General features: G+C 41.7%; 1 protein-coding gene across 14 annotated transcripts in view; it reads left to right on the forward strand.

Moving 5' to 3' along the window:
- The window catches only part of ANKHD1 (ankyrin repeat and KH domain containing 1), a 118,580-nt gene that overhangs the window by 89,463 nt on the left and 8,258 nt on the right, over positions 1-20,859 (forward strand). For 4 of the 14 annotated variants that reach the window (XM_072873346.1, XM_072873351.1, XM_072873356.1 and 1 more), the window contains 14 exons: positions 104-246; positions 1,044-1,257; positions 2,496-2,671; positions 3,337-3,499; positions 4,681-4,776; positions 5,052-5,168; positions 6,245-6,419; positions 6,828-7,281; positions 7,728-7,805; positions 9,969-10,115; positions 11,609-11,719; positions 13,304-13,453; positions 13,758-15,370; positions 20,393-20,587. In XM_072873346.1, the coding sequence (XP_072729447.1) occupies positions 104-246; positions 1,044-1,257; positions 2,496-2,671; positions 3,337-3,499; positions 4,681-4,776; positions 5,052-5,168; positions 6,245-6,419; positions 6,828-7,281; positions 7,728-7,805; positions 9,969-10,115; positions 11,609-11,719; positions 13,304-13,453; positions 13,758-15,370; positions 20,393-20,587 (3,832 nt within the window). The remainder of the gene's footprint in view (positions 1-103; positions 247-1,043; positions 1,258-2,495; positions 2,672-3,336; positions 3,500-4,680; positions 4,777-5,051; positions 5,169-6,244; positions 6,420-6,827; positions 7,282-7,727; positions 7,806-9,968; positions 10,116-11,608; positions 11,720-13,303; positions 13,454-13,757; positions 15,371-20,392; positions 20,588-20,859) is intronic. The other 10 variants (XM_072873355.1, XM_072873354.1, XM_072873359.1 and 7 more) reach the window with 5 other exon arrangements.

Raw genomic sequence — 20,859 nt, forward strand, 5'->3', positions numbered from 1 at the left:
CTGGCAGCATACTGGAAGGTTTGAACATATGATAACATCCTTTCATTTCCTGGATAATAGCAAAGGCCACAATATGTCTTTTATATGCATGCTGTCTTTTCAGGTTGTTGACTTGCTGTTGGCTCGGGGAGCAAATAAAGAACATAGGAATGTGTCTGATTATACGCCATTAAGCCTTGCTGCATCTGGTGGCTATGTTAATATCATCAAGATTCTTCTCAATGCTGGGGCAGAAATTAATTCAAGGTAATGTACTATGTACATGATGAACTGCAGTATAGCAGAGACACTCCATTGTTGGCTACATACTGAGGCATAGGTTGGAATCTTTAGTACTTTCAGACCACCTTGCAGCGTTTCTACACCGGTGTCATCCTTTATGTTCATGTTATCTTAGCACTTTTAAATTGCCTTTAACTATCACAAACTTTGGCTCCCTTATACCTAAATTTTAAGGGATTATTATAGTTTGCAAACCTATTCCTTCCCTTTCCCTTTTCCACCATTCTGGGATCTAGAAGTCAAACTATTTCCAATAGAACCAGGTAAAGGAACCAGCCAAAGCACTCAGGGCAGCTCTGTGTGTGTTTGAAGATCTCTTTTTCAGTAAGAGGAAGAAATTTACACAGCTATGTTTCTTAAGTCTCCTCTTCATTCATTTTAAGAAAACTTACGTATATTCTATCACTAGAGAAAGTTAAAACTGAAGCTGTGCTAGAAGCATGTTTTTTCTGAATGAATCAGATGCAGCCTTAATGTTTAGTATATGTAGTTTAAGGCTTATGTGTGCTTTAGCCATCTGAACATCTAAAAGCTGAAATGTATTTTCCTTGTTTATAAATTGCAATTGTCTATTGCATGTAGGTACTCTGATGGCTTCTCCTAATCAATTCAAAAATGCTAGTATTTTAGGTCAGTTTCTATATTTATATAGATGTTCCTTTCTGGCTTACAACAAAACATTTTGTTCCTCTTATATACACTTACGTTTCCCAGAGCATTCCTCCGGTTCTGGGAACTGCAGTTTGTTTCTTTCCCTTTAGGACCGGGAGTAAGCTAGGTATTTCTCCTCTGATGCTGGCTGCTATGAATGGCCATGTACCTGCTGTGAAACTGTTGCTTGATATGGGTTCTGATATTAACGCCCAAATTGAGACCAACCGGAATACAGCCCTCACCCTGGCCTGTTTCCAAGGCCGAGCAGAGGTGGTTAGTCTGCTTTTGGACAGGAAGGCCAATGTTGAGCACAGGGCAAAGGTAAGTGTGTGAATCGCCTTTCCTTGTGACTTATTTCTAACAGGTGATTTCTCTGAGTCATCAAGTTTCTTCAAATTTTCCTGTTACTTTCAGCTTCTCTGTGCTCAGAGGACTTATTAAATGTTCTGAAATAAGTTTGTTTTTTTTTTTTAAAAAAGGCATCAATTATGATGAATTTTTTTGCGTTAGGGAAAAGCTGACTGGTCCTTCTGAGTTCATCATGAAACTTAGATTGACTCTTGTTCTGTAGTACTGAAACTTTTCAAGTTTAAGCTTCACATGATACTCGTTAACAGAACAGACAGATAAACATAGTTTTACATATGAGTGAAGTCTAGGCAGGAAGAAAGAATAGTGTTGCTTATAGTGATTCTCATAGAGAACAGATTTCTTGTCTACAACAGAAGTAGTGCAATCAAACTTTGTAAAGCTTTTATGTTGCTGTAGAACCCGTGGCTTCAGTACTGTGACTTTCTGTGCCTCTGAAATGCTCCACAGGTCCCATCCTTTGGTACTCTGGGACAGCTTTGTGTCTCCTGCCATAAAAGCAAGCTTAAAGCTTGTGTAGACAGCCAGACTGATTTCCCCAGCACAAAGGAATTTTTGGTAACTCCTAAGGCTGCTGAAATAATTGCTGTGTCTGTCTACCCCGCCTGCTTCTGGAATGACTGTGGCTGGAGAAAAGGGGATATGGATAAAAACCAGCTCTCAAATGGTCAGTTGGGCGTGTTAGCAGCTGGTATAAGTTTATTTAACAGTCTAGCCTGGCAACTAAGTTGGGCCCAGATCAGTCTCAGTGCTAAGGGAGGCTAGAGAAAAGCTAAAGCCAGTTTCTGAGCATTTTTGTAGAAACACTTGTGCCTTCATTTGGATCTGTTCTAACCTCTGTTTTAGAGATCCTGTTGTAAACTTTGTTTTTGCTGTTGAGACAGGTATCTGGTGGTACTTAGTCAACAGTTTGCCTGGGTTTGTATAAATCAAAGCCTGAGGGTATTTGGTTTTTGGTGTTTTGTTTTGGTTGGTGATTTTTTTGGTTGGTTGGTTGCTTTTTTGGTTGGTGGTTTTTTTTTGTTGTTGTTGTTTTTTTTTTTTAGAAAGAGACTGCTTGAAGTTAGGCTCCTAAACTAAATATAAGCAACTAAATTAAAAAATCTGCTTTCCCTGTGTAGAAATAATTTGTCTTATCCAAAGTATATTGTACAAATTTCACACTGTGTGACTCATTCTGTTTGGCACAGACTGGTCTCACACCTCTGATGGAAGCGGCTTCAGGAGGATATGCAGAGGTTGGAAGGGTTCTCCTTGATAAAGGAGCAGATGTTAATGCTCCACCTGTGCCTTCCTCAAGAGATACAGCTTTAACAATTGCAGCAGATAAGGGTCACTACAAGTTCTGTGAGCTCCTGATTAATCGGTAAATTATTTCTTCTCATTAGCGACACATTTGTTCTGTAGCTGTATTCCTCTGCCAAGGGTGCCCTTGCTTACATTGCCTTGTGCATCTGAGAGCAAAGGGAATGGGAAGCTTTGGAAGTAGGATGTTGTATCTGTTCCCTACTCTCCAGTGTTATCCTGGAGCATCCTGCTATTCCAGTGTTAGTTAAGCTAAGCAGGCAGCTGGGACCAGAGGTAAGCAAACAGTGTCTGGCTTGGCAGCACTGTTGGCTGTGTATTAATCCAGCAATTCTTACATGAGCATTTCCCTGCTGTCACTTGGGGGGCAAGCATAATAACTCCATGCACTGCCAAAATCTCAAGGGGCTGCCAAAATCTCAATTGTCCTGTGGGCAGTCACCACATTAATGATAATTTAAAGGGTCCATGGCTGCTAGTTGCATAGCTTTGGTGCAGTAGACTACATGAGGTGAGTGTTCATTTCTGTAAGGGAGGTTTAAATAATCCCTGTGTCACTATGCTGCAACTTAAACAGCAGATTTCAGGGACAGGACTTCTCTATCTAGCCACTGGATTTCAGTAAAGTTATTTATCCAGTTGTACTCTGTTCTTTCATGATCTTACTTCCTGACTTCCACCTTTACTCATACCTTGTTTCACTTGATTACACTTGGACTTTTTTAGAGGAGCACATATTGATGTTCGTAACAAGAAAGGAAACACACCTCTGTGGCTGGCAGCTAACGGTGGTCACTATGATGTGGTTCAGTTGCTTGTGCAAGCAGGAGCAGATGTGGATGCTGCAGATAATCGGAAAATTACACCTCTTATGTCAGCGTTTCGCAAGGTGGGAGATCAACTTAATTTTATGTTTCAATGATAAATGTTTTCAAAACAGTTTCTTCATTTGGTCTTAAATCTGAATGCTTGGTTTTGGAAGAATCAAGTATAACACAGCAAAATTACTATTTTGATAAAATGCCTGCTTTAAAGTAATCATAATCTGTGTACTTCACACAGATCTAATTTTTGAGAGGTGAAAAAAACTTTATTCCATAAACCATGTTAACTTCATTATTTCCAGTTATACATTGTCCAAAAACTTTCACTGTTTGAGATTTCACTGTCTTGAAATTACTATAGTCCCCTCTGAATTTCTGCAGATTATACTACTTGTTTCAGTCCTGCTTTTGAGATGAATAAAACATCAGTCTAATAAGCTGTCCTGATTCCTTTGTGCTTCTCCTGTTCTGTCCCTAATTTGTTGTTGAGTGGGACACGTTGTGTAGCTAGCTCTTTTGTCACTGCCTTTTCTTCTTGGCAGGAAGAACATTGCTTTGTGATGGTTTTATCAGTTATGTTGTTGGATGCAAGGAGCTTAGCTATAGCAGAGGAATTTATTAACTGTAGCTGCTTTGCCTTTAACAAAATATCAAATAAGTGTACAGCTTTTTTGACAAACAGCAACACTGAGCATGCCACTGCTGTCCCTCCATTGCTTTCAAATAACTTCAGAGACAACAGTTGTATCCTTTATGTGTGGTTGCACAGTGTACCCCATCAATGAGTGGATCCAGCAGCAGAGGAATGTGTTTGCCAGGATAATATTCAGGTGGCTCAGTCCCGTGATCAGGCTTACCTTGTAACTGAACAGTCGAAGTTAGCTCCGTGGCATGAGTGGCAGGAGAGTGGGTTGGGGCGACAGGTGGGGTCTAAAGAGGGTGGTCTTAGCTGTTACTAAAAACATGAACAGCTGCCTCTGTTCTTGGGCCTGGTTTGGTCCTTGTATTTTAAAATAAAAAAATTACTTGTGGGAGAGCTTGTCTTTGCCACCATGAGGTAGAACAGCAGATGTGCTGTCAACACTGAGCAAACAGTAACTACCTTTCTTCCCAAACAGCAGCTTACCAGAAATGTTCTTGCTTATTTTTAGTCTTTTGCATTGGACTAAGAGATATCAAACTTGTATTTTGATGACGAACATTGACAATTGTATAGAAGAGATTAGAATTTTCTTTGCTGTTCTAGGGGCATGTGAAAGTAGTTCAGTTCCTGGTGAAAGAAGTTAACCAGTTTCCTTCAGACATTGAATGCATGCGATACATAGCAACGATAACTGACAAGGTGAGTTTAACTTTCACTGAGAATATACATGAGGAATTCTTAAGTATTCAGAAACTGAATGTACATGTTTGCTCACGTACATTTGATTTGGAGGTTTGTGCATGTCTCCTTTTTAATACAGAACTTTTTTAAAAAAATCAGTGTTTAGAGTCCTATTCTGTTGACATAGTTTGTATGTTTATGAATACAGGGAAGCTAACCTCATGTTTGTAGAGGAAGCCTCACTCCTCAATTTTAATTTATTATGGAGGTAGTAAGACAAGTTTGCATTCTAGGACCTGTTGAAAAAGTGTCACCAGTGTGTGGAGACGATTGTGAAAGCTAAAGACCAGCAGGCTGCAGAAGCTAATAAGAATGCAACTATATTGCTGAAGGAGCTAGACCTGGAAAAAGTGAGTAGAGAATTGCTGTTGTGTAGCATAATGGTTTAAACTATGTGTTAATCTATAGGCTGTATTTCCTGTTGGTGCTTCTTGGGGCAGTGGTTCTTTATGCTGTGACTGTATGTGCTTTCTTTCCTCTAATATACAAAAAGTGAAGCGTATACTGAGGGTGGCAAATTAGAGCTGACTTCTACTTCAGCCACTCCATTGTCCTTCTTAGGAAAGGTTGGACTTGGCAATAGTTACCTTGGGTAGCAGCTCTCTTGCATTACTTCAGCACAGAAGATTTTTGATTAAGGGAAGTCTTCAGTCTCGGTGGTGTGATATATGGTATGTTACATGCTGTGTAAGGCGTAGTCCATAAGCATTTTATAGACTTCTACTCAGTCTTACAAAGGAGAGCCTACAAGCTACCCGATGAGCTATATGGAGTTTAGCAGACAGTGGGGGAAAATCAAGTTCTCCCTCACTGAGAATACTGCAAAGTGTCCCAGAGTAATGCAGACACTTCTCAAGCACTCTTTAGTTGGCTCTCTTAATGGAGGCTCTTACAATTTTTGACAAATGAATTCAATATTATTTTATTAAATTTTCTAGGTTGCTGACTTGTTAAACACCTATCAGTTGTTGTGCAAAGCTACAGTATAGCATAGTAGACTTGACTGATTTCATATATTTTAAAAAAGTTGTTAAAATGATACTTTTTTGTGTAAAATACTCTGGGAGATCTTTTTGAGTCAAAGATGTGAACATTGCTGCAAAAATAGTAATGAGGCTATTAAATGTTTTTTGAGAAAGGACTGAGTTGATGAGAGAGATTGCTGGTTTTCCAGTAAAATTATATTTTTATAATACCTCTGTTTTGGTTGTTATTTTGTTGTCATTCCTTAGAAGTTTTGGGACCAACTAGTGCTGTTGTTCCATAAGGTCTGCCCATTCTGCGGAATGATTCAGTATGTGACGTTCGTAGTTCATCGTGCTCTCTCGTTTCTCCCTCCTCCCAGATTTCTAGGGAAGATCTGAATTATAAGTATAATTTAGTCTGTGTGAAAATGTTTAAATATGGATCCTTTTCTCCTACATAGTCAAGAGAGGAGAGCAGAAAACAAGCTCTTGCAGCTAAAAGGGAGAAAAGAAAGGAAAAGAGAAAGAAGAAGAAAGAGGAACAAAAAAGAAAACAAGAAGAAGATGAAGAAAACAAGCCTAAAGAAACTCTGGAGCTGCAAGAAGATGAGGATGAAGAAGAAAATGATGATGAAGGTAAAGAACACGTGTTTCTGTGAACAATGTCGTTGTGGGGGTGCCTTTTTTTTAACCATCTAGGTAAGGGCATCTGTTTGAAAGCTAGCTTCTCTGGTGTTGTGACATTGTTGCATAGCTTCTGCCCTGGTTCTTTCCTCTGCAGTCAGAGTTCCTGGCAGAACTCCTTTGTTTGTAGTCGTCTGTGTCCGTCCCCGTCCTGTCCCCCCCTCCCCCCCTCCTTCTTCATTTTCCCCCCCCTCCTTTGTTCCCAAAAGGCTTTCATTCTTGGTGGATTTACAGCTGAATGCGGTACAAATAGTCTGACAGCTCAGCAAGGAGCATAATTTCAGCTGTAGTGTCTTCAGTCAGGGCACTGATTGCTATATTTTGTGGGGTTTGATTGTACATCAACTGTTTTTCTTTCAGTGGAGCAAGAAGTTCCTATAGAGCCTCCTAGTGCAACTACTACAACTACAATTGGCATTTCTGCGACTTCAACTACTTTTACAAATGCCTTTGGGAAGAAGAGAGCTAATGTGGTGACTACCCCCAGCACAAATAGAAAAAATAAGAAAAATAAAACAAAAGAGACTCCTCAGAATATGCAGATAATTTTGCCAGATCAGCATATATCTCTAGCACAGCAAAAAGCAGATAAAAATAAAATAAATGGGGAGCCAAGAGGTGGTGGTGCAAGTGGGAATAGTGATTCAGATAACTTGGATAGCACAGATTGCAACAGCGAAAGTAGCAGTGGAGGTAAAAGCCAAGAGTTGAACTTCACAATGGATACAAATTCCTCTGAGCGGCGCTATGCCTCATTGCTTATCACCTCTCAGGAAGAAAAAACGAGCACCTCTGCTTCAAAAACACCAACGAGGTGAGACTGCTGTATTGCTTCCCTATTGATTCACAGGGTTTTACCTACGCCACTGTAAATTTTCTGTAGCTTGAGCTTTATGCCAGTTGGTACATTCCCAAAGTCTTGAGAGACTGAGTTTGCTTTATTTGTGTAGCTACTAAATAATACTGTCGAGTTTGTTGAATGCAACCTCTTTAAAATTGTAAAGATAGGATTTTTTGGCATTGCTGGCTAGTTTTTAATACTACTTTAGCAAAACAGCCAGTTTTCTCTCTGCACTATTTAAGTATCCATGTTGGATTGTCAACTTTATTAGAAGAGATTTTAAATTGAATATGCTCGGAATTTTAAAAGGAAGTGCCAGCTTTACTTATAATCTATTTACAGAAGTGGTTTCATTACCTTCTGATTGTTTTATGGTTTCATCATTAACTCATTTGAATTGCAATCTCTCTTGTTTTAAGGAGGGAAGAAGTTGATGACTCTGAGCATTTCACTTGCCAGGTTGATGGCCAGTTTGATTTAACCTTGTCGAGCCAGAGGTAAGAGTCAAAAGAACTTGGTGAATGTACAGGTGCCATGTGAATGGTTTGGAATATCATCAGTTGCCAGGGAATGAGCTAATAACTTATAACACCGGTTTCTGTATAGGTCATTGGTCTGAATCAAAAAGCTTAGATGCCATCTGAATCTGTAGTCTTTGCTTATTTTTACATATAAGTAGTATGAGTCTGATCCTCCATACTTTTCGTTTTTCTTTTCCTGCATTAAGGGAAGGGAGAGGATACAGGGGTTGATCTACAGGACACTTGGCTGACTGAGAACCCAGCTTCAATAAGAGTGCAAACATTATGGGGCCAAAAAGGGCAGCAAGCAAGAGGGCTGTTGCCAGACTGATTGAGGCACTTGTCTGGGAGTGGGAAGAGAGTTGGAATTTTCTTTTTTTGTTTCCTGTTTTTTTTCCCAAGATTAAAGTTCGGTGTAGAATGAGTGGATTTGTCAGCCGTTGTGGTTGGGGTGTATGTGTTCTGGATTACCCTTAGGAATGTTAGAAATTGGATTTTTGTCTGTGTTCTGTTTTGTGAACATAAATTGTTTCTGCCTTGGACCTTTCATCAAGGTCTCCTACAAAAGCCTTGGAATCCTGTGCAGTTCAGTACAGCAGGACTAACTAAATGCATACTTCTAACTCCTTGTTAGAAACGGTGCTTCTGTTAGATAAAGTACACCTAAGAAACAAGACAGTATATAAGTATCAAAATGAGGCTAGTATATTTTATTAACTTCTGCAGGTGCTCTTTGGCACTAGGCAGACTTTGAAAATCACTTCTAAATTCCTCTTCCTGAATTCCTCTTCTCTTTAGTCATAGATATGCAGATGACAAGGCTACTGTAATTGAACTTAAACTCAGACTTTGTAACGATGCTTTTCTGAAAACATACCTAGACATTTTCAGACAAAGCAGAAAAAAGCTTTTAAAGTCTACTCTGGAATCGATATTCCACAATGGACTTTGTTCTTTTCTTTCATATGCATTTTCTTGTTGTCTTTGCCTCAATCTTACAGTTATCTGAGGGCAAGTAAAGTTCTCCATAGAACTTTCAAATGCCTTGGGCAGGTGTATTATCAGAGAGCTATAACTTACTAAGGTAAAGAGAGAAAATGCTGCCATTTTAAAAGGCGTGTTGTCTAAACATTGCTTTTCATATAATCAGTATGCTTGGGTTACTTAAATGTGGCTAGATCTCTGAAGCTTGTATAAAATGTAGTATAAACAAACAGTTTGCCTGCAAGAAGACACAATGAATGTAAAATGCTGTAAAGAATGGGAATAGAATAGATGAATAAAAACTTGCATATAGTAAAGAGGAAGAGTGGTGCTTAGCAGGATAGCTGAAGCACAAGGTCCTCTGTAAATTTTCCAGCTATGCCATAGATTTGCTGGGTCAAATCACATAGTTTTTCAATGACTCATGAAGATTGCTGCCTATGTTTCAGTGCTGCAGATGAACTTGAGCTCCCAGTGCTGCTGCTTTTCACCTCCACATAGATCAGTTAGCCTAACAAGAGATTGTCTGCGCTTGCGTGCTCGCGCTCTCTCTCTCACCCAAACTTTGCGTTGTTTGTATTACTAGACTATTGCTACAGCTGTATTAGTACAGGTAATGATATTTGGGCACCTGCTTCCAAACTGATGTCACTGGGACTTAAATACATAACTGTGCTCAAATAGCTGTGCCTCAGTTAGCCATTTGTAAAATGGGGGGGGAGGGGTAGAAGCACTTTCCAGGGAATCTGTAACAATGAGAGTTGAAAAACAGACATTTTCAAGTACTTACTAAGAAAGAGACATTATTACCAAAATACCTTTCCTTAAAAAGCTATTCAAAAAGGAGAACACAGCATAGGCACATAATCAGGATGTGCCAAGTGGCTGTATGTCGCCTATTATAAACTATTTTAATCTGATGTCGTTAGTGCTTCTAGTATTACTTCATTCAGTTTAGCACTCCACTTTTTGGAGGAGGGGTATAGGCTGTGGACTAAAAGGTAAAAAAACTACCTATGAAGTCACCCAACAGTTGTTCCAGGTAGAAAATAAGAATGAAAACATTTCATGCTAGTAGTTTTAAGCTGCAGAAATGTATACTGTAATGCTGTCATTTTATTCTGTAATTTGTAATCAGCACATTTCTGTTCCCAGACTTGATGGTGAAGGTCATTCAAATTCTTTGTCAACTACTTATAAGCCTGTTTCCCTGCCTCTGACCTCTCCAAATGTAAAGCTGAATCTGACTAGTCCAAAAAGAGGCCAGAAAAGAGAAGAAGGCTGGAAAGAAGTGGTTAGAAGGTAAAGGCTTTAATTCCGTGTTTAAAAACTGTCTGTGAGCTTTTTAACTTGTAAATTATTCTCAATATAAAATGTCCAGCAAGCTTGCTTAATTATTTAATTGTATAATTAATTTATAAAAAATCTAACCCCCTTACTCTTGCAGTGTTGTGAAAACAAATTGCAGTCCTAATTTGTAGCAACTCCTCACTAACTTAATGTCAGTATGACATGAACATTTTATTTGGCACAAGGGTTTTCTTTACTTGTGACTTCAGTGGAGTAAAGGATGTGGGGATAAGATAAAAAGGGGAGGGAGCAGATGGCAGTGAAAAGCCCCTGCAGCAGATGATTGCTTGCACATGAACTAAAGGCAGGATGGATATGAGGAGAGGAGAGGTGGATGATCTCTTCAAGGCTAAAATTCTTTGTGCTTTGGGCAGTGACCTTGATCGCTGATTCCATGGAAAATTTTGTCACCTTAAAGTGAGTGCTAGAGGTGCAATTAGATTTAAAGATTTTCTGTAAAGCGAACTTTCCCTTTAAAAATGTACTGTTTTTTATTATATGGCCATTAACACCCCAGTATCTTTTCTGTAACCTTTATGATGTCTACTACTTGAAACTAGAAATGATAATCTGGCTTTCCTTTTTTTGTTCTTTTTATCAAAAAGGAATACAGCATGAACAAACAAATATCAGATGCTTTGGGTGCACTTATGATGCCCTCCTGCTTTTGTGTTCTGCAATGGTAGTGACCAAATATGCTTATTTTAGAGAATTTTAGGCTATGTGCAAAGAACGCAATTGTACAGAGGATTTCATGTATTCAGATTAGTGGAAGCCACAGACTGTTCTAATATAAAGGTTAGAAAGGCAATTTAATCTGAAAATTTAAGCGTTTGAACCCTTAGAGAGTTGGTTCAGTCTCTGCCTTTTGTTGTGTTCGCAAATGGGGTTCTCTGCTGTGACATGGCCTTGCTAAATGTATGGTTGCAAACTGCCCACCACTTGGTGAGTCATGCAGGCATGAAACTATTAAACAGGCAGCTTACTTTTTCAGGGCTGCACACAGACCCCGCCATTGACCCTGGAGCTACTCCATCTCTCCTCCTGGGTCTCTTGAGTCTCGTAGGCTCAACTCAACTGCTTGGTTGGGTATTCTCTGCTCTTCTGCTGGAGGTGGTAGGGTTCTAGAGGTGGCATCCAAAACCCGACCTTTCCTCATCCCTGAGGAATCAGGCCTTGTGTCATAAAGAACGTGTCCATAAAGTGTTCTGCACTGGTGTTTGCTATGCCCTGACTAATCGAAGCATGCATCCTGCCAAAGAGCTTCTTAGTGGCTTTAGATGCGTATGCAAAATGCCCGGGAGCTGCATGCCTCCCTCTCCTAAAGTCTCTCCTGGTCTCAACAAGAATTCTTCTCCTCCCCTCTCCCCTTGAGTAACCCCCTGGCTAGAAGGGATGTTTGTCAAAGAAGTAACCAATGAAAACATCCCTTCTGCCCTTGACAGGCAAGTAGGGAGAGTTTTGAAAGACCCTCCCCCTAGCAACACTCTGCAGCCAACACCAATTGAGCAATTTCAGCTGCAGAGAGGAGGGCGCTGCTGTTCGGGAGCAAAAAGGTACTGTTTTGGGCACTTTTCAAGGTAAAAAACCATCAAGCTTGGCGGGCAGGGAGGGAAACAGCAGTGGGTAATGGGTGGGTGGGGGCCTGGGCACTGGGGTGAGCTCTCCTGGAGGAAGAATGTCTCCATGGGTTGGTGGCATAGGGTTCCTAGTGGGCTGATGTGGAAGCAGACCAAGGTATCGTTTGGAGCCCTGTGAGTAATGTAGGTGTATTGTGAAAGTTAGGTGATGATGGAAGCTCTGGTTTGGGGAGGGAGTGACTGGGATGTCTAGCTTGAGAGAGGAGCCTTGGGGGTGGAGGGGGGAAGAAAGCACAAAGCATGAAACAGCCTTGGGAGGAGAGCTGGGTGCATGCTCTGAGGACCTGGTTTCTGGGGATGGGGAGGGTTGTAGCATGCTTTTCTGGCAGGAGAGGGGGAAAGAAAAAAACATCTTGGCAAGATGAGGTGATGCTTTAGAACATTTCCATGTATTTAGATGTGTTTAAAATAAAATGGGTTTTCTTTAAGTCCTATTAAGTGAGAAACAATTTCCTGAGGATCAAGTTACTTAAAAGTTTCCAAGACGGGAATAACTAGGTGAAGCTGGCAGCCTTTTCAGGGGGTGGTGGTCATCTGTACAAGTGTTCAGAGGCACCTGCACTGTGATCACAGTGGTTTCTGAAACCCCTTTGAATCCCCTCTAATGTTGAACTATTGCAAATCACTGGCAAGCTTGAAAGCGGTGTATGCGCTTGAGAGGTCTAGCCTTTAAAGTCTGGGGACAGTGGTGGCCCAGAGACACCTTGGCTGGGGTCTGGATGCAAGCATAGCTCGTGTTCAAAGACTTCCCCGGTACTGTATGCCTGCACTGACCCACCAATGCCATGTGAATTAGAAAAATCCTAAATTGACTTATTTTGCTGAACACATGGGTTACAGTGTTCTGGCCTGACAGTGAGCCTGCTTCTGAAAATCTGTGCTGCCTTCACAGTGGCTTCCAGCAGCTCCTTAAATCACAGAAGTGCACAGTTTAACAGTCTGCCATCCGCCGTTGTGTAGCGTCACCAATAAACTTCCAGATCTCGAGGTGTGAGAAAGGTGGATACTAAAAGGGTTGTGAATGCAAGTGGTATTACAGAGCTGATCACTGGGAAAAAATGGGAAAACAACCTTCTCCTTGCTATAAACCCTTGCTATAAATTATTAAAGTAGCTAAGCCATGGTCTTTTTTATTTGAAGCAGTGCTATCTATGTAAATTTAGATTGATAAGCTAAGGATTTGTCTCACTTTGAAGGTATACAAGATAAGATAAAATCCAAAAGTGTTTCTGAAGCAGTGTGAGGCACATACATCTGTGTTACAACAGTGGTGGAATAAATGTTTCTGGAGAATCCTCATCAGGTACTGAGGATGATGAGTAATTTGAGTGGGGGGGAGTTTTAGAGAGGCTCCAAAGGGTGAAGAAAATATCATCAGAAAACCACTTGCTGCCCTGAAACTTAAGAATACTGCTTCAGCCATCTGTCAGACAGCAAGGGATTTTTGTATGCCTTTAAAGTTTGAATACATTTCACAGATTTGTGATCTTTGTGATATAGGTCAAAGAAATTATCTGTCCCAGCTTCTGTCGTATCTAGAATAATGGGAAGAGGTGGGTGCAACATCACAGCAATTCAAGATGTCACTGGTGCCCATATTGATGTTGATAAGCAAAAAGATAAGAATGGAGAGAGAATGATCACTATAAGGTACAGTATCTAGAAATGAAAGTCTTGAGTTAGTCCACAATGTCATTTATTAAGGTGGTTTGGTTTTTAAGACGGGACATGTTTAGCTTCTTGGTCCTAGAATAGAACATATATTACTGCTGCTGAGATATGCTGAAGGTCTACTTCTTCAAAGATAATCCTTAAGTTATTTCTTGACTTTTGCATATCTTATTGGAGTAAACATGCAATAGACTTGCAGATCAGTATAAAATGGAGGCTAGGGAATGTTGCACAAAGTGGGGTTTCCTTTTGCAAAAGATAAATAAGTTTGTATTTAATCTAGGGGTGGTACAGAGTCAACACGATACGCAGTGCAACTCATCAATGCCCTTATTCAAGATCCTGCCAAGGAACTGGAAGACTTGATTCCAAAAACTCACATAAGAACGCCTGCTTCAAGTACCAAATCAATCCATGCAAATTTTTCATCTGGAGTCAGCACTGCAACTGCTTCAAACAAGAACTCCTTTCCTCTTGGAGCACCTCCCCTAGTCACATCGCAGTCATCAACACTATCTACTTTCCAGCCTACTAACAAATTAAACAAGAATGTCCCAGCGAATGTGCGCTCATCTTTTCCGGTGTCTCTTCCTCTAGCTTATTCTCACCCTCATTTTGCCTTGCTGGCTGCCCAAACTATGCAACAGATCCGGCACCCTCGCTTACCTATGGCCCAATTTGGAGGAACATTTTCACCTTCACCGAACACTTGGGGACCATTCCCAGTGAGACCAGTTAACCCTGGCAGCACAAACAGCTCTCCAAAGCATAATAGTTCAAGTCGTGTAGGTAGTCAGAATGGAAATATGTTACAGACGGAGTCTCCTGGATTAGCTACTTCTACTTGTCCCATTACTGTCTCTTCTGTAGCTGCTTCCACCCAACCGCTGTGTGTAACCAGTAATCGGACTCCCTCTTCGGTCAGAAAGCAGCTGTTTGCCTGCGTTCCCAAGACGAGCGTTGCAGCAACAGCAATCTCAACTGTGACGAGCACCTGTAGCACTCTGCCTTCAGCTTCCTCTGCCCCCCCAAACAATGGGCAAGTGCCCACAGCATTTCTGCCATCTAATACTCCACAAACCCAACATTCTGCACTTAAAGCGGACTCTTTCTCGGCTGTCTCAGCACCCAAAGAGAAGGTGTTGACACCAGACCAGCCCGCTGCAAATGCGTGCGCACCATCTTCAGTTGCAAGTAGTTGCAGTATGTCAGCTAGCAGCAATTCTGGAGTCACTGAAACTCACCCATCGAGCAGCCCTGCACCACTAAATAGTGTCCAAGATGAAATACTGCCAACCAGCATGTCAGAGATAAATCCTTCCATGTCAATGCCTTTTTCATCCAGCTCAGAAACTGCTCCTTTAAGCTTAGCATCACCCAGGTCAGTTGTTGCAGATAATCAGGACAACAGTAACTTACCTCAAGTAGCTGTACCAGCACCTCGAGTTACTCACAGGATGCAGTCCAGAGGTTCTTTCTATTCAGTGGTACCAAATGCAAACCTCCATCAAGATCCTCAGTCTATTTTTGTTACGAATCAAGTTCCTTTGACACCTTCTCAAGGTCCACCTGCTGCAGTGCAGCTTTCATCAGCCATGAACGTTATGAACGGTTCTCAGATGCACATTAACCCAAACAAATCATTGCCTCCTACCTTTGGGCCAGCAACGCTCTTCAATCATTTTAGTAGTCTTTTTGATAGCAACCAGGTGCCAGCTAACCAAGGATGGGGAGACTGTCCACTCTCTACCCGAGCAGCAGCTGACCCATCTTTCACTGTTCAGTCTACCTTTCTGAATAACTCTGTGCTAGGACACATGGAAAACATGCATCCTGACAACTCTAAGGCTCCTGGTTTCAGGCCACCTTCCCAACGGGTTTCGACTAGTCCTGTAGGTAAGTCATTAAGATCATGCACTGGGCAGAATTCTTTCTCCAACCATTACACCTTGATCATCTCAAACTGATTGAGAAGTAGTTTACAAATGACAGTTAGAGAATACTAATGTAATGAGGATGGCCTATTTTTTCCAAGTGCTCTTTAAAATGATGATGACTTTTCTCCTCTTTTCTTCAGCTCTTCTAGGATGTTAGGTGTTGGGAACATTGCAGACATTGCATTGCTTGTCCTCCTGTAAGACACAGGAATGCTTCCACCTGTTTGTAGAGTTCACAGTAGCATTGATTTTAGGTTTTGGGTTGGAATGGAACATATGGTTGGGTGATACTAAACCTGAAACAGCGGGGCCAGGACTCTTGACAGGTTCTAGCTGCAAGAGTGACTGCATGCAGTTGTTCAATATTTTATCTGAGACTCCAGCATGACTCAGGGTAAACTCTTTGTACTTTTTGTCTCTTGATATGGCTCTGGGATTTTAATAGGCTTATGTTGTGCTTTGTGAAATTGGTGTGCTACTGCATGGTGTGTTTTAGTAGGAAGTTACTGTTCTTCTGCTGTTAAGTATAGCAGTTCAAGCTTATCTGCATTTATTTGAAATGGATTAGGAACACTCACAGTAAGCTCCCTGCCCTTGCTGTGCTCTGCTTAAAGGATTATTATCATCTTAGTGTTCAAACTATGTTGCAGGCAACTGGCTGCACCCATTTGGCTGGAAAGGACCATCAAGAGATCTAGTCTGTGCCACCCTGTTCTCCCCTTCATTCTTGCCATAATGGCTTTATGGTTCCTTGAAGCTGGGTAGCTAGAGAGCCTTGCTTTGAAGTTGTCTTTACCCCCACAATGTATGTTAGATATTTGGGCTAACACTTCAGGACTTGAATGCTGGACTGGGACAAGTCAAGTAGTTTGACTTTCAGACTAAAGGAGAAGGGGGCATTTGGAAGACGTGGTGAGGAAAGATGATTTTCAGCATTCCCATTCCTCTCAGTTGATTTACAGACGTGCAGGACTTCTGAAAACCAGAACGCTTCTTTCTGACTAGCTTTAACCACAAAACTGTGATGTTTGCTATGACTGTAGTTTTCTTAATAGTTTAATTTGGGCTGTATAGCTCCACAAAGCGAGTGAATACCTAGAGTTCTTGTGCCACGTCCAGTCCCAGCACAGTAAGCAGAACCAGATGTAACAAAGGCTGTGGAAGGTAAAGTAACTGGACCTTGTTTGTCAGATAGGCTGCTAATAAAAGAATTGCCAGACCTTCCTCAGCAGACTCCAGAAACACTTTACGTTGGCTCAGCTTTTTCTCTGCAGTGCTCTAAACTGGCAGTTGGCTTTTGCTGGAATAGCCCCTGGGGAAGGAAGCTTAAGGCAAATGGGATCTGCTGATTTTTTTTTTTTTTTTCCCCCTGATGATCACATCCTGCGTATACAAAGACAGCTGACTGGGACTTCCCATAGCAGCAAAAAATTTTGCTGTTCCCTTATGCTAAGGTTATCTGTTTGTCACTGGGAAAAATTTCTTGGTCCTTTATATATCCTTAAATGACTGTAAGTATTTAAAAGGTAGTCTGAATCTGTTTCTTCCCTGAGTGAGGAAGGCTAGGTAGATACTCAGGGAGAGCTCGCACAGTTGACTCTGGGGAGATACATGTGAAGTTCTCAACTGGTGTACAAAAATATTTGGACAGAACACATTTTTTCTGAGCTGGAATTTGATTAGGATATTGCAAATAGGTAGATGTGCCAGTGAAAATTCTGCCTGGCAGGAGGTGGCTGGTTAGTCAGGTCCTGAGTTGATTCCTTTAATGTCGTTTAATACTGCTTTTGATCACCTTTGTTTCAGAATCTAAATTGTCTGTCACACAGGAGGAGGGGGATGGGATTAGGGGAGCCTGGGAAAAAGGGGGTGTTTTGAAGGTGTGTTAGTAAGGAGCAGGAACGGTAGGCTGAGGACCTCTCTGATGCCTTCCCTTGGAGTGTTAGTGTGGTCCTGTGGTCTGTCCACTGATCTCACTGGCTGGTCCCACGGGAAGAGACCTTTCCGCTCAGCCTCCAAGGTGGGTTGAACTGGGGACTACCTTGGCTGTTTCCATAGGGTTCGGTGGCAGGGTTTCATGAGATTTTGAGAAGGGGGGGAAAAGGGCCAGTTACTGCTGGCTTACACTTTGGCCAACAGCAGTGCGATGCACAAGAAGTCTGGGCCTTGCCTGGTAATTCAGTACACTTTTGTGTGATGAGAGGGAGTAGTAATGGCCATCAAAGTAGGTGGACACCAATCCCCTAATCTCGGCTGTGACTCTACACCTGATGGAGCAGAGGTTTGTCTTTTGTGCCTGTCTTGCACAGTTGGGCTGTGGCAGAATTTTCCACAAATCAACATTTCTTGGTAATCACCTTTAAGCTGATTTGGTAGAGATTTAATATAATTTGATTGTGCAGTAAACCAGCTTTTTCTTAACAAGTTGTCACCTCAGGGTGGAGTTTGGGTACTCTGCTTTTCCTATTCATGGGTAAGCTCAGTTGCAGCTTGAGTTTCCTCTGATTCACCGATTCCTTTGAGGCACAGATACACGTGCAGATCTCCTCACCGGCCGTGGATCTGTTCTGGAAATGGCCTTTTGTCTCACTTATGTCTTAGATCTCTTGTCCTAGCAGCTTGCAGATTGAGGGCGGACTTAGCCAAACCATTTGGGGAAGCTGTGGAGAAGACCAGAAGAAGTCTATTTATTATTTCTTTCCTTTGCATTTTAGGAAGGGGTTTGAGACCTTGCTCACATGCCATTAAAAGGTATCACAAACTTGACGTATGCCAGCTTAGGAAGCAGCACATGAGTATGAAGTTGCATGAAATTGCTGGGCTCCCTGTTCTACATGGAGTGACCAAGTGTTGCGGCTGTTTCTGTGAAGGTGGAGGTAGCCCTTGCAGTAACCAGTTTCTGCAGAAGTGCCTGGGGGCTTTGATAAAATGAATTTTGAGCAGAGTTTGTGTGAGATTGATACACCAGTCTCAAGAGCTTAGTTACGCTTTCAGAGTGTGATGAAGAGTTTGAATTCATGGCCCAAGTAACTGCAGAGTATGATATTGCAAAATATTTTAGTATTAAAAAAACTGATTTTGTTGGTAAGTACATAAATAGGAAACTCATTACTGAAATCAGGATTCTGTAAGACATTGTTCATAGAAACCATTTTTAATATTGAGCAAAGGTTTTTTCACTTTTATGAAAGGCAAGATAATGATAAAAAGTGTTCTTTACAGGTTGAAAACTGACTACTCTGTTCAATTTGTGCATCTCTCGCTGTCATGCTTCCTTCAACCTGTGGAAAATACACAGCAGTGCTGAAGTGGTCTTGGCTGTACACTCGTTGCACTTTGAAAGCTGTGTACCCATCCTACCAAGCCTTGAAAAGACACAGCTGGGCATCTCTGCAGAAGAGCTATTTTTGTCATAATCTCTGCCTTGTTCTCTGTTTAGGAAACCAGCAGCCCCCATGGGCAGCAGCAGCTCTGTTACCCCTTCTGTATGGGGCAGAGACTCGGGATCTTCAGTGGTTTGTCAGCCAGCTGGAATCTTGTTTTTGATGTGTGGTGGAATCGGTCACCATAGGGGCCTTTTGACTGCCTCCAAGTTGACTTTTGTGGATGGAGGGTTAGCAAGAGTGTCCCATTGGTAGCTCCATGGCAGGTGCACAGGAAGACCTGGAGGTGCTATAATCTGCTTATGGCTAGGCTCCATAGCTTCTAGTCTGCAGCTCTAGACAAACACAGATCAATCAAACTGCGTTTACAGGCAGCCTGCACAGACATTAGCATCCTCCTCATAGCCATGGAGTCTTGCACTTTGTGCTGTGACAAACCCTGAAAGGTTGTCCTCCCACACTCAGGTTCCCTCGTCTGAGCACCCCATGTTATGTTGTTGGTGGTGATTTATTTCTCCTTGTCTGTAATGGAGACTTCTCTTTTTTAACCTTTGGGGTAGGGCTAGTGGGAAAAATAGCTTCTTCAAATCCAGTGAGTCATTTCTGTCAATGTGAGCAAGTTGGATCTGGCACTTCTGGAAGCAGTAAATCAGGTTGACTTGGTTGATAATATTGGGGGAAAAAGACCTGGCTTTCAGGAACGTATCAGGGCGATGAAAGGTGCACCTCTAGTCTATGACCTAAGGTATTGCCTGTCACCACTGCTGTTTGGAGACTGCTGTGGTGTAAGTAGGTACAACCTTCAACCTTGCTCTGCAGCAATATAGGCTGGTCCTGGTTGTGGTCACTTTCAAATGTTTAAATGGTTTTGAAACTAGTCTTGTTTAATAGGCCCTTGAAACTAAACCCAAAACTCAGGTGAATATATGGCTATGCCCATTTCTGCTTTCAGGTAATAACGTGTGATAAGAGCTTTTACATTTTGGAAAAGTACTTAAAAGCTTTGGCTTATTAAAAAACTGTAATTCCCCCTTGCTAATAATTTTGTGGGACTCTGAACTTTCTCTCCATCTCTCCCTTTCTCTCACGCATCCCTGTAGAAAGCAGCCCCCTCATCTGTTGTGCTGTGCATTGTCAGCCCTGTTTCTCTGGACACAGCATGCTCTGACCGATATATATGTGAATGTACCTATAGGATGGCAAAAACTGTACTGCAGCAAGCTACTTCTCTCGTGCTGGATTCCCGTGGGACTTTCACAGAGCCCTGTATCCCTGTTTGACTTCTGTGGCTTTTTTGTAAGCAAAGATCCTTGCCACTCCCAGCTTTCCTCCTTTGCCCTCCCTGCTAAGATATTTCCTTTCACTGACTGAAGGGATGGCTGTTCTTGTTAAAACTTCAGGCCAAAACAGAGAGCATACAGAAATGCCTTCTGTCGGTTTCTAAGGGAGAATCGTGCACCTGTAAAATGAACTTACTATGTGCAGATACCCCTGAAGGTGATGAGATGCTTTAATTATATTTGGAGCACTAGCTCTCTCTGGTGCTTTGAAGTAGGTTCCCAAAGAGAGATATTTAATCAAATTTATGTTTATTTCAGGCTTACCCTCTCTAGATCCATCCAACAGCTCTACAACTTCTTCTTCAGGTCCTTTGACAGGCTTTTCAGCAAACATACAAGGAGCACGGGTTTACCTTCAAGGGCCAGCGCCTGTTGGGACTCCCAGCTTTAACAGACAGCATTTTTCACCACATCCTTGGACAAGCGCAACAAATTCATGTAGGAACTTCATGGGTCTGTCTTAGTTAACTATGAATTCATAGCTATTGTCTTTAGTAGATTTGTAACTTGAGGGGGAATTACCCAGTGATGCACAAAATGCTTTCCAATTCCTTGTAGCAGCTGTGAGGATGGCATGCAGATCCTAAGCTGTACTATTTTGTGGTTTTTCCCATGTAAAATGCCACCAGTTCTGGTAAAATTACTAAAGGCATATTTGGGCAAAAAAATCAGTCACTGTAGGCTCTGAAAGGAGAGGGCATGAAGCTGTGGGGGAGTGGAGGTGA

This window comes from Ciconia boyciana, chromosome 9 (genome assembly GCF_034638445.1).
Source record: "Ciconia boyciana chromosome 9, ASM3463844v1, whole genome shotgun sequence".
NCBI lineage: Eukaryota > Metazoa > Chordata > Aves > Ciconiiformes > Ciconiidae > Ciconia > Ciconia boyciana.